The sequence below is a fragment of the Episyrphus balteatus genome, chromosome 3 (assembly GCF_945859705.1).
Source record: "Episyrphus balteatus chromosome 3, idEpiBalt1.1, whole genome shotgun sequence".
Taxonomy (NCBI): Eukaryota; Metazoa; Arthropoda; class Insecta; order Diptera; family Syrphidae; genus Episyrphus; species Episyrphus balteatus.
In genome coordinates this window covers 102,932,915-102,946,392 of record NC_079136.1, presented here as the reverse complement: position 1 = coordinate 102,946,392, position 13,478 = coordinate 102,932,915, and the positions used below count along the sequence as shown (strand labels likewise).

Genomic DNA, 13,478 nt, shown 5'->3' with positions numbered 1-13,478 from the left:
GTTCTAACTTCAACTTTGGAAATTTTTATACATTTTTGAAAACTGCAATAACACGGCAAGTTTTTAAAATAATAAACCTGTATCACACCATACAAATTTTGTTCAGGGTGTTGCTCTGAAATAAAATTAAAAAAATGAGTTTTTATAAAACATGGAACTGTTAATTAATTTGCAGCAAAATGGCGTGTGAAATAAAAAATATTTTGATTAAATAAGTATTTCTTATTATTAGACAATGTTTTAGTGAAAGAACTGTAAAAACCAAAAATCAATAATGGGCGCAGGAAGCGAAATACTGATGCAAAGTAGGGATATTTTGAAATTTCACAAGAATTGCATTAAATCGAAAACCGTAAGTATTTGGGATGAACAAGTTACCAAATTCTGAGAGCCCTAAAGTTGGCCTATCAGCATATTTCGTTTGATCCATTACTTTTGGGACACCCTGTATATTTTCTAGCTAACTATACTTTTTAACGCCTCAAAAGTCAATAAAACGTAAGGACTTTCATTTTTATAATTCTTTTTATTTTAAATTGATTTATTAAACTTGATTTTAATTTGAAATTCCGCCTTGCTAAAATATGAACCATAAGAGCTCAAATATATCTTGTGTTAAATGTAACACAATCACCCACGTTTTTTATGTAATCATAGTTTTTAAAATTTAATATCACCTGATATAATGGTTCCAAAGAATGTGCAGAACTATGCAGTTCATGAATTTTCATCACTCCAAACAATAAACTTATATTTTTAAATTAAAAAATATTCATGAATATTAGAAATATATAAATAAAATATCAATAAAAACTAAAAAAGAAACTAGGATGTTAGTTATAACACTTAGCACTAACTTGGATTCAATGTCATTGGCTTATGTGGATTAAGTTTGTTTTCGCGTAGACATGAAGTCGCCTATATCACAGCGAAACCAATAATTGCATAATAATCATGATTACACTATGGGCCGTGCCCAATGGAGTTGTTTCACCAGAAAGATTTCCCAAAATCAATGGTCTTTCGTCCACGGTGTAACTCAAAGCTCAGCACGTCACAATGCACCCTATCAAAAAGTACATACTAACGCTATAAACAACATGACTTAAACGATATGATGGTTGGGAATTACAACTGCCATTGCAGACATTTTGCTTTGAGTGCTTCCAATAAAGACAAGCCAAATTGTCCATTGTTAAGTTCCTCTGACTCCGCTTCACTCCGGATGTACATGATTACATGACATGCACCAAAGAAGAAAAATAAAAAAAAAACTTTGAAAATCAAGGTAGCATCATAACAGCAAAAATAATACAAAAACATTTACGTGCTAAAGATAAGCCTACCACCAAAGTAAAATACCCAGCCATCGACACCGAGCTCGCGCCGATCGTCAGATACGAGACACAAAATAGTAGTCAGGTAGTTTTGTCAGTTGGAGATGGGAAAATCATACCTGTCCATATATAAAGGAGGGTGGTACAAAAAATGCCGTGTCATTTAATATATTTCGGTCGAGCTGTACGGATTATAGTTCGCTTGGTGCTCTCTTGTAGTTTTAACATAGTACCGTCGTGTCTTAAAGTGTAAATATAGAATTACTCTAGTGGTTTTTATTTTTATATAAATTAAATAAAATCAAATTCATACAAAATGAGAGCTTTCGCTATTGCAAGTGTTTGTCTAATGAGTGTTTTAAGTGTTAGTTTAGCACAATTTTCCAATGGACGTGTTCTCGATCCACCAAATCCACAACTATGCGCACAGAGGATAATCCACGAAAAGACACCCGACGGAAAAGGGTGAGTTATGAATTAGGATTAACTCTATTTAAGATGCCTAATCAGTTTGTAAAATATTCGTAATTTTTGGAACATCAATTCAATGATGTGGATATGCTTTTAATATTAAACGCTGTTTTAATTTTGTATAATAATAAAATAAATAAAATTATTTACAAATATAAATAGTAAATTCTTAACAAATAATAAACAATTTTTTCTAATAAGGATTGGAATTAAATTTGAAATATGTATGTTTCAGAAAAGTGTGTAATCTTTGAATAATAATAATTCTTTGACCATATTTATCAGTACTTTACCAAAGTTGTCAATGCAATTAGGCTGGTGGGTAGATTCCTTGTTTTTATAATATAATTTGGTATTTCCAATTTTGAGAATAAGAATAAAACTGCCATTTGGCTAAAATATCTTTCCAATATATAAATACCAAATATTTGAACCATTTGAAAATTTACAAAAGTAAAACGCAATTATTTTGTTAAAAAGAGTATACAAATTACTTTTTAAACAAAAAAAACTGAACTTTCTGCTTTCTATCAAAAAACAGTTTTATCCTTTTTTGCGAGTAACTTTATTGTTTTGGTTTTATTTTATTTATTATATTATTTTATTACTTATTTGTTTAATTAATTTTTTTATTTTTATTTATTTTGTTTTATCAATTCAGATACTTTTTCTCGTGGAGAGATCCCAGCCTAAAGGGCGTTGAAGAAGATTGGTTGACCGCTAGAAACTACTGTCGTAGACGGTGCATGGACTCAGTTTCATTGGAAACAAGCTTAGAAAACGAATGGATTAAAGCGCGTTTGGTAAACGAAAATGTGAGTTTAAAATTTAAATATTTGAAGTTGTAATTTCAAACTAACAGACGAGTAATAATATGATTTAAGATTAAGTTATAAGCGATTTAATTTTAAGCTTGAACTCTGTTCATCCATTATAAATTAATGACGTACTATGTTACACATACAGCCTTAAATTTGCTATGCAATTTTACTAATTTTGGTACTTGTTTCTTATTAATTCTTCTTTTATCAATGGACAGGTAAAACCTGTGTAATGTTTGCTAAATTTTTTTCGAAGCCGTTGTATTAAGTGTTTTCAAAATACGTCTTATAAAATACGTAAAGTAATTTAAAATTTAATGGTTTCAATAAAAAGTTCTTATTAAAACGTTTTAAAGAATAGCTACATATAACCTCAGTTGTTAGTTTTACTAAAAAGGAATCATTATAAAAGTCTCTTAAATTCATACTTCTTGGACTATTGGTAATTCATTAATTAAATGTTAGTTGAAATTATTACATAATTTAATCCATCAATTAGTTCGTCACTAACCTAAATCTCATTCAACAAAAGATAACAAACTAAATTTATAGCAATGAAATATAACTCATAAAGATTAAAACCAATACAAATTAACATGACAAAATATGGCCCAACTCTCGATTTCATTTGGTAGCTTTAATTTATTCGTAAATAGTTTTATAGGTATGACACAATCAGAAGGTAAAATCCTATGGGTGATAAAAAAGAAAGCGACGAAAAAAAATGTATTTTTGTTATACAAATAACTGTGGCATACAATGGCCTTAACGCAAATAAACGTGCTCTGAGTTTGAAATGCGTAGAAAATCACACTTCATTGGCTTTAAAAATATTCAAATTTAAATGTTATTAAAAGTAAGATTAGTACAGGAACAAAGGTGTTAATTATATGTTCGGGTTATAAGGAATGCAAATTTCTTTATATTTGGTATTCAATGTCATCCTTAAAAACTTCGTACACATACGTTCATATTTTTAACTTTTTGCAAATACTAAGTTCTTCAATGTCAAGTACAAAGCGGTTACAAAAGTCAAAAACTGTATTTTGATCGAGTACGAATAATCTTTTTATACCCTTTAATTTAATTTTTAATTTAATAAAAATCTTAAAATTTAAGCAAAATTTAAGAAGGGTTCAGGGGAAAAACGGCACATGTCCAATTTTTGGCAAAAATAAACTAATTATGAGATCTTGTAGTATTTACTGAACACTATCTGATGGCATCCTTACTTTTATAAAACAAATTTAAGCCTTGCTGAAAAAATAAATAAATTGTGTGCTTTTAGTAGTTGGTATGCGTTTTTCTCGAAATGAGTTGGAAATTACTTGTGCTGTTTTTCCCCTAGACCCTTCCACTCATTCTTATAGAAATGAATATATGGGTCAGTTTTAAAAAGTGCATCCATTTGCATTAGCCAACCTTCAAAGTAATTTCTGAAACTATACATTAAATAGTTTCGGAACCTTGAACAAGAAGTTCAAAAATTATCAATTAATCGATCACAACGAAACTGAGTTGTAGTTTATGCTACATTGATTGAGCCTTGTTTGACATACGATTTGCGCAGACAAGAAAAGCTAAAGGTGATTTTTTGTTTGCCAAATTGGTATTTTTATTTACAATTTGGTAGTTAATCTAGGTGAATCGTTGGCATTTTTATGAATGAAATTGCATAAACACTTGAATAATTCTGTTTTTATAAATAAATAAAGCCGTTTTATTTACTACATTTCAGTTTAATGTCCATTTTTTTTGTCTTTTTTTTCACCATCAAATAAATAAAAGAAAAATTTGGCCAAAAACATGACATTTTAAAGCTTAATACAAAGTTTGCTATTTTTCTTGGGATCGGAAGCCGAAAACGTCAACTTTTAGTGAAGAAAACAAAATCAGAAGTTGAAATAAAATAAAATGCACGACTGGGTCACACGAACTTGCTCTTGTAGTTCAAAGTATCTTTATTTAAATTTATTGGAAATTTGGAATATTGGAAATTAAAGATTTTGGAAATCGCCCTATTTTAATGATAAAATTACTTTCATTGAAAAAAAAACTTGTTCTTTTAAGTAGTTTCCAAATAACATCAAAAAATTTACTCCTAATACGCAGCTGAAGCGAAACGAACAATTTTGAAGTCTCCAAAGTCAACAGCGAACATATTAAAGAAAAAATACCATCGGGTATTATTAGCAAACTAAAAATAATAAAAGTGCAAATCAAAAAATTCAAGAAAAAACATCAGAAAATAAGTTTTAAAGCAAAAACAACACAAAATTAATTTCGTTCAAGATTTCGTTGACGAAATTTTGTATGGAAAATTTCGTTTCGCTTCAGCAGCGTACTAGGGTTTATAATGTTAAAGCAATGCTAGTCAAAATTATATCAAACAAATTACATTCTTTCCATTATCGATGTTTTTTTTGGAATATTCAAAAAACATGAATATTAAACTGGAAAAAATTGATAGCTTAATCAAGTCTATTATTTACTTATGGTTTCGAACACTATAAATTTATTGTCAATCATAACTTTCTTTCTTTTATTCGGCACTGTTATGATCTCGATGTAGAGGGGATTATAACTCATTCATTTGTCTCGACCCTGGAATATTTTATTTCGTTTGTAGTATAGCTTGGAAGGTTATTATTTGTAATTGAACTTTAATGATGAATGTCTCCGAGTTTTGTTTTAATATTGACCTTTTGATAAAAAATAGAAACAAATTATGCTTTTTAAAATTAGTTTTTATAAAATGAATCATGTGCCTACCTGAGTTTATTTTTAGATTTTTGTCATCACTATTTGCAACGTTATTCTTGGTTAATCTTTTCTAAATGAACAATTATTGTTGCTTCTTTGTTTTATTTTTTTAGAGAGTACCTATGTGAGACAAAATTATTTAAGCCCGAAAATTAAAATTTTAATATTTAATTTCGTCGGCGGTGGTGCCTTAAAAAAATTAAATGACTAAACAATAAAGTGTATATTTATAAAATTACGTTAGTAACACAATTTTAACGTCAATTAATATTTTTACATTTCGTAAATTTGAAGAAATATGGGTTATTTTGGTTTTATTTTTTGTATAAGCATAGCATGGATTGTGCATTTGGTTTCGAAGAACCGAAAGGAGAGAGTTTCTGAATTTAACAAATGATCAATCTCGAAGTATTCTTGATTGTTTCCTATCCAATTTTGTTTTTGTTTTAAAAAATTAAAAGTAGGTACATGTAACTTAAACTTAATCTGACTGCAAAACCAACCCAAGCGATTTAGATTGACGCCAAAACTTGATTTTAATGATTTCATCTAAACCAATATATTATTAACTATTCAGAAATACCTAATTGTATTGAAGACCGCCTACCAACCTCTTCTTGTAAGGGCTAGTAAATTTATATTTACTTTTTCCTCGAAATATAGTTTAATTTGGCTCGTGAGGTTTTACCATTCACTATTATCTAATTAATTACTTGATATACCTATGGATAGTAATGGTGGAAGGGACTTATCGGGATTTATCGAATACCTTGCAACAGGTGCCATATTCAATAAAAAATTATCTTCATCCCTCATCTTACGTTTAAACATGATTCAGTTTTGAAAACTCCTCACAAGTCTTAACTTTTTTTTTAACAAATTTTTTATTTTGCCTAAATTTAAATCCGCTTTTCATGTTACCCTCAAAAACAAGCACAATATCTTAACTTCAAAAGTTAAATATCTGAGTTTCTCACCAATAGCTTAGGCGATTTTCGTGAAATGTTGCATGTATCCCAAATCATCAACCAATGCTATCAATCATTATCATGATTGGAGCCATGTTTATTTTTCAACTTTATTTTCGCTTAACTCAATGCAAAATAAAGCAAATACAAATAAATTTATCCACTGACATATAACTGCAATGAGTTTTATAAAATCTTAGTTTAAAGAACCTTGACCTATCGCATTAACTTTCATCTTCTTTTAATATTGCTATCTAAGTAATTAAGTTATTTATTAATACACAAAAGCATGTCTAGTTTCAATATCCATCAATCCGCATCATATTTAAAAAATGCAAATAACAACACAAATTAAATTGCCCTCATTCACACGCAATTCTCTTTTATTACCGCCTTACCGGGATGGTACATTGTCCATTAATATGATCTTTGTATACATATTTACTTATGTTGTTGAAATTCAAATTTGAATTAGAAAAACAAAAACACAAAAACTTTTTGCTTTAGGTAAACACTCGTGAGTGTTTCATAAAATAATTGTGAATTTCGATTAGCAGATATCATACAAATTATAAAACCTTAGTTAACCTTAAAAAAAATTTAGCAACTCATTAGTATGAAATAATTATTTGCATATTTTATCAAATCATCGTTTTAATTTTACATAATCTTCAATTTTTGATAAATCTTTTGCATCGGCCTTGTATAATGTAAATTGAGAACTAACTTGAGAATAACTCTAAAATATGTTTGGAAATACAGTTTATTACGTTGAAAAGATGCATTGGTTGCTGTTCAAGTTCATAAATTTGCTGATCTCCATATCTCAAGTTTTTTGAGATTATTGCAAATTTTAATTGTTGCCGCCTATAAAGTGCATCGAAATCGTAAACTTTTTTAAGGTTTTATTTATTTATTCTTATAAATACGAATATTTATTGACTATTTAATTGATTAAATACATTTTCAAAGTCTTAATAAGCACTTCCACTCGAGGTTAATGACTTTAAATTTGATGCCATATCCAATAACTGAATTGAAGTTGAGATCCATAAATAGGGTGAAGTCATTCATACTCGTCTATATAGTATGGATGGATATTGGTTTGTTTGATATTAATCAGTGACAGAACATGTTATTTATCACAACTGAAATTAATTTAATAACAAAACTGATTGTGAAAGCTTTTTGAACTGCAGTTGGACCATGAGAGCTGTTTCCTTTTTGCGGAAGTTTCTTTTTATTTTGTATCAACAACAGAGATGAGTTGATAAATCCGTAAAAGATCAGGAAGGAAACTTGTGCACGACATTGGCCACTTCAGGCCTCACATCACATTCGTTGCAGTTATTGTTCACTAATTGAATGCGAACAAAGATCCATGTTCCTTAAGTGAATACTTTGCGAGTTAACCATCTTCGATTTCCACTGCAAAGAGGAAGACGTTTGTATATACATACATGCATATACAGTCAAAGTAGGTATGGCAAACACAGTTCAGGCAGACAAACATTAAATAAAAAAGAAAGTGCTTTACGTGAAGCATAGACGAAAGACTTTGTAAAATCGTGCTCAAAATTGTACTCAGCAGCGGATTAACTAATAATGTAAAATATGCAACATTTTTGTTGTATCTCGCGAACCATAGAGCACCAATTTCTGATGGATTTTTTTTTTTCATTTAATATTTTCTTTAATAAACGTTTTTTTAAGGACAATAGAAATGTAAATCTACAGGATACTGATATCTACGTTCATTGTCTTGCCTTCACTCCGGCCCTGGTTGGACGAAGCGATTATTCGTAAAAGGTATAGTATTCAAAAGAGTTTGCTGTGCAGCCCTATTGCTATGATCAGTTTAACTGACTATTTATTTGGTACAAATATTTTAGGCTTAAATGGCGTTCGAAGAGAAAGTGATAATAATGTATTTTGAATTTTTTTTTTAGTTTGTTAAAAGCTATTGGTGTGTACAATGGAATTCATTGACAAGTTCAGTTTGAATTGGGCTGTAAGTTCACTTCCTGATTGAATATGCGGTATAGGTACGGTGGCCATATTTCTGGAAGCGAAACCCGGGACAGAAAAAAATTCGTTGGATCGTTTTGAAAATATTGATTTTTCAAAAAAATTAAATTTTTTTAAACGAGTTTCCATAATTTTTCTTTATTTTGATATCAAGATTTCCTAAACTAATTTTATGATCTTTAACACAACTTTTAACATGTTCTTTATTCGAAAACATTCTACCTAGTGTAGCAACTGACAAACGGAAGCTGGAACTTAATAATTGAAGTACATTAAAAAAAAACTAGAGCCTACTCTAGATGCGAAACGAAAATTCTCATACAAAACCAGCACAAAATTTTGCTTTTCGTTGCACAGTACGCAGCTAACGTAACGAAATTCTTACCTGTGCTAGAATATATGGAGATTTTTCAATCGTTTGTCACTCCCATTTATTTGTCCAGGCAATTTTTCTTGCAGCGAAAGTTTTTTGACTTTGGAGACTTAGAACAATTTTCGTTTTGCTTCAGCTGCGTACTATGCTTAATGCTTTATCCGAAAAATTAGAAAAATTTTAATTTCCAGCCACTGTTTTCTTGTTTTCCGTACAAAGTATTTAAAATATTGAATACAAAAATCAGAGAATGTCCAAATACGGGACAATCACGGGACAAATAACAAAATACGGGACGCTTATACGTCCCGGGTTTCTTAAATAAAAACCAGAGACAAGTTGTAGAAATACGGGACAGTCCCGGGTAAACCGGGACGGATGGTCACCGTAGGTATAGGCAGTAAGAAACATTAAATTATAATATTGCCATACTTAGTTAAAATACTAATTTATTTGTATGTACGAAAGGCTGAGAGAATTTCAAGCTCATTGTGATGCATTGAATTGATACACAAATTTGAACTTTTGAAGAACAAAAGTTCTACTCTTAATTCTCAATACAATATCATGTTTGGAAAATAGTTTATATAGGTATCTAGTTTTAAATATTAACCATTATTAATCTTATAAAATTGATCATACTAACTTTTGTGCTTTATTGTTTTATTTTTAGGTCAAATACATCTGGACAAGTGGTCGAATTTGTGATTTCAAGGGATGTGAACGTCCAGATCTTCAACCAACCTCAATTAACGGGTGGTTCTGGACAGCTACTCTACAAAAACTTGCCCCTACTAACGAACGCCAGCAAGGTGATTGGTCACCAACTGGTGGAATTGGTCTGCCACAACCCGATAACCGGGAATTGAAACAGGGTGGTGCCCCCGAAAACTGTTTGGGTCTGTTGAATCAATTTTACAATGATGGTGTTAACTGGCACGATGTTGCATGCCATCACAAAAAACCATTTGTTTGCGAGGAGAACGATGCTCTCTTAAAATATGTTCGTTATACAAATCCAAATTTACGAGTCTAAGGGCAAAATATGTTGTTAGAAAAACAAAACGAACGAAGTTATACATCTAAAAAACTGTATACAAAAAATATTGCTATTGAAAAATAGGCACAAATATTTAGAGCATACCAAAAATGATAATTTGCTAATGTTTTTAAGTTAGTATCTTTTTATTTAATTTCTTCTATTATTTTTATTCTTAAAAACATTATTATTTTATTGTATTCTAAGTTATTAAATTTGAATATGCTCGCATCACAACGCATGAATACATTCAAAGAAAAATGTTATCTAAGTATCTATAGAATATTTCTTTTTTTTCATTTACCTAATTAATTTAATTTATAATATTGTAATTAAAATAATTTATGTTTTCTTAATAAAAACGAATCAATTTATAGTTGTGCTGTTACTTTTATTTTGAGTACCTAATAGGTATATGTTTAGAATTTTGGTTTTCTTCTTACAAATAGTTCTTTTTCCTTTTTGCGGCGCTGTTATGACTCTCTATTAGATCACAACTTTCCAACGTACCTGCTTCACACTTATGAGTCGCCTATTGGTTTCACCGGGTTGACCTCAGAAAGCGGTGTCGAAGTTTTGAGTGTGTTCTAAAAAAGTGCTAAAATATATAAAAATAATACTTATCTTTAACGCATATATATATTTTGTTTAGATTGAATATTTGGAAATTCAACAAAAATGTCTTCAAAAAGACGTTTATAATCTTTGAAGATTCAAACATTTTTTTGTTATCAAATTTAACATTCAACTTTTTTGTTATCAAATTTAACTTCAAATTGCTAAAGTTGACTAAGATTCTTCTATGGGAATTTGTTTCTTTAGTCACCTGCAACTTACGTTCACACGAGTCGACTTACGCCAAAATGTTTCGCCGCACGAAAAAATCGTCTCGTGAAGATTCGATTTAAGAAATTAAGTTGATTACAAAATTCAACTTAAAATCTCCTCGTAACAAACTGACCATAAACGTTGCTAAGCCCTTAACAATCTGGTCTCCTATTTACAATATTGTCTGTATTTAAAATATGAACCAATTCTTAAACCCTCTTTTATTATAATGCGGTTCTGTCTGTAAAATATCTATGTACATTGTTATAATCCCTTCTATGTGCCTCATCAATACAATGTAAGGCTAGGACATTTTTTTTTTGTGAAAGTCCATTCTTAATAGCCCTGTTCCATTGGAGGTGGTAGTCTACTAATATAATAGTAGATGTTTTGGTTAATCATTAATCTAGTACTATCATCTACTCATGCTTCCCGAGAAGATACGATTTGTATTGAATTTGTTGAAAGTGCGTTCCATTGAAAATCGCTAGTGAACTACTAGTATAGTACTTTGCCACCACCCAAAGGAACAGGGCTATATCCGATCTATGACCAGCTGCGATTTTTCAGCTTTTGCATGGAGGTAACTCCATAAAATGGACAATTGTTTGCTCCATCACCTAAACATTTTAAACATAAGCAAAATCATGGAACCTTTGCTTTCAAATTCTTTTCCCAGATATAATAAAAACATTATTGAACCAATATTTCAATCCATTGGTTCAACATAGTAAGAAATGTAACACAGTTTTCCTCCAGAAGTTGTTTGTATGTTCCTTATCTTTCGAATCGACTTCTAGATGATCCTATTAAAAACAAAGATAGTTGTTTTCGTTTAGCTTTTCAATCGGTTAATGTTTTAAGAAATTCACTTTTTTTTAATTTAAAAGGTGAATTTTCTAAGAATAATAATGACTTTATTTACATAATTTCAAACAAACAATTCATAAATAAGCATGGAATTTTCTAAAAAATTCACCGCCCCAAATGAAAACCATGGATTCCAGAGGTCATTTTAAGTTTCAATATAAAAAAGTTACACATACGCCACAGTGTCAAAATTTAACATAATATGGGATGCTTAGATTTCGGAGCCATTAAGCGAAAATGGGATAAGTCAGGGACGTTTATTCGAAGGTGCGGAGGTGTGCACTGCACATTAGAGTGTCCCGTCAATTTTTTTCGTCACGTAAGACCCCTCAAAAGTTGCGTATTTAATAACACATTACGGAAAAAATACTAAAAAAATACTTTACCCTCAAAATTCGGTCAAAAGTATGTATTAGTTATAAATTTCGGAAAAAATTCTCCCAATTATTTTTTTTATTTTAGCTGAATAATTAAACTATCATAAACTGCTTTTAAAAATTACACGTAAGACCCCTTAAAAGTTGCGTATTTAATAACACATTACGGAAAAAAATACTTAAAAAAATACTTTGACCTCAAAAATCGGTCAAAAGTATTAGTTATAAATTTCGGAAAAAATTCTCCCAATTATTTTTTTTATTTTAGCTGAATAATTAAACTATCATAAACTGCTTTAAAAAATTACTCAAACCCAAACACCGTGAAGAGAGGGCAGTTGAAAATTAGATTTTTTTCAGAGTGGGTGCATTTTATCAATGTTTTTTTTTGTTATAGTTCCGGGCAAGGTCGGACTGATAATTTTATGTGCTGGTCAACTATAGGGTTTATACATTTTGGGATGATAAAAACACTTTCCATACCTTTCCACCAATTATAAAAACGTGTTTTAAAAATTTAACTTATTTTCTTTAATTTAGCTAATTTTTTTAGCTTACAATTTTTTTTAAACTAAAAAAAAAAAATTTTTTTGAAAAATTTTGAAACTAAATTATTATAAAGGTATTTATATAGATTTTGTGTACAAAAAATCTTTGAAATAGGAAAAGCCGTTTAGGAAAAATCAACAGATTAGTTTATTCTGATCAATCAAACTAAGCCCAATATAAAATTTATTATTTAACTGTTATGATACCTCTTTACTTTTTCCATAAAATACTTTCTTATGTATAAACATGTATTTATATTAGTTTCCAACCAAAAATAAGTATTTAACAAATTTGACATCAAATACTCCTTTAGAATAGATCTCGAGATTTATTCTAAATCTACTTAGCTAAATATCGGATTTAGGGTAGGTGGAAACATATAAGATAACTTTTTGAGCAGTTTTAAATCTGTGCTACCAAACTAATTTTTTTTATGAATTGTTTAGAATTTGTTTAAAACGTCAAACTTGACGTTTAAAAAAATAGCGGAACGTTTATAAAAAGAAAATAAATATGGTAAAAAAATGGCAAAAATACTGGCACCCCAAGTAACAATTTAAATTGTATGAGATTCAATGCAAATTATTTGTTGACTTGTGTAAGAAGAAGGACAAGTCTTATGCAAATCAGTTTGGCGCACATTGCCGTATTTCCTCAAGAGCTTCCTCCACAGGCAATCAACAAGCTAATAGCTTGTGACGAACAGCGTAAAACGACCCTATGCACTCCTTTTTACAGAACAACGAAACATTTTAGCGAGGCTAAACCTTCGCTAAGGAAACTATCATTTGCATTGGAACTTATAATAAGGCCTTATTGAGGTTGTCATAAAATGTTGAATTTATGAATAAACAAAAAGACTTATTGAATTTTTTTTTCTTTAATTTTTTTTTCTTCTTTTTTGGCCATTGGAATGCTTTTTCTGTTGTTCTGAAATGGGAAGATATTTGTTTTTACAAATGGCCCTTTTTTAATTCATTTTTTTTTTCATCATCTTAAAACTATCTTAAAGCTAGACAAAAATTCATAAAAACTAGCCTACTTATCAAATACT

General features: G+C 29.6%; 1 protein-coding gene across 1 annotated transcript; it reads left to right on the top strand.

Annotated features, from left to right (window-relative positions):
• Positions 1-1,439: 1,439 nt before the first annotated feature.
• Positions 1,440-10,070, top strand: LOC129913603 (uncharacterized). Its single transcript, XM_055992363.1, has 3 exons — positions 1,440-1,802; positions 2,470-2,623; positions 9,435-10,070. Exons 1-3 carry the CDS (start codon positions 1,654-1,656, stop codon positions 9,795-9,797), a joined length of 666 nt encoding a protein of 221 aa, XP_055848338.1. The 5' UTR covers positions 1,440-1,653; the 3' UTR covers positions 9,798-10,070.
• The last annotated feature ends 3,408 nt before the right edge of the window (positions 10,071-13,478 follow it).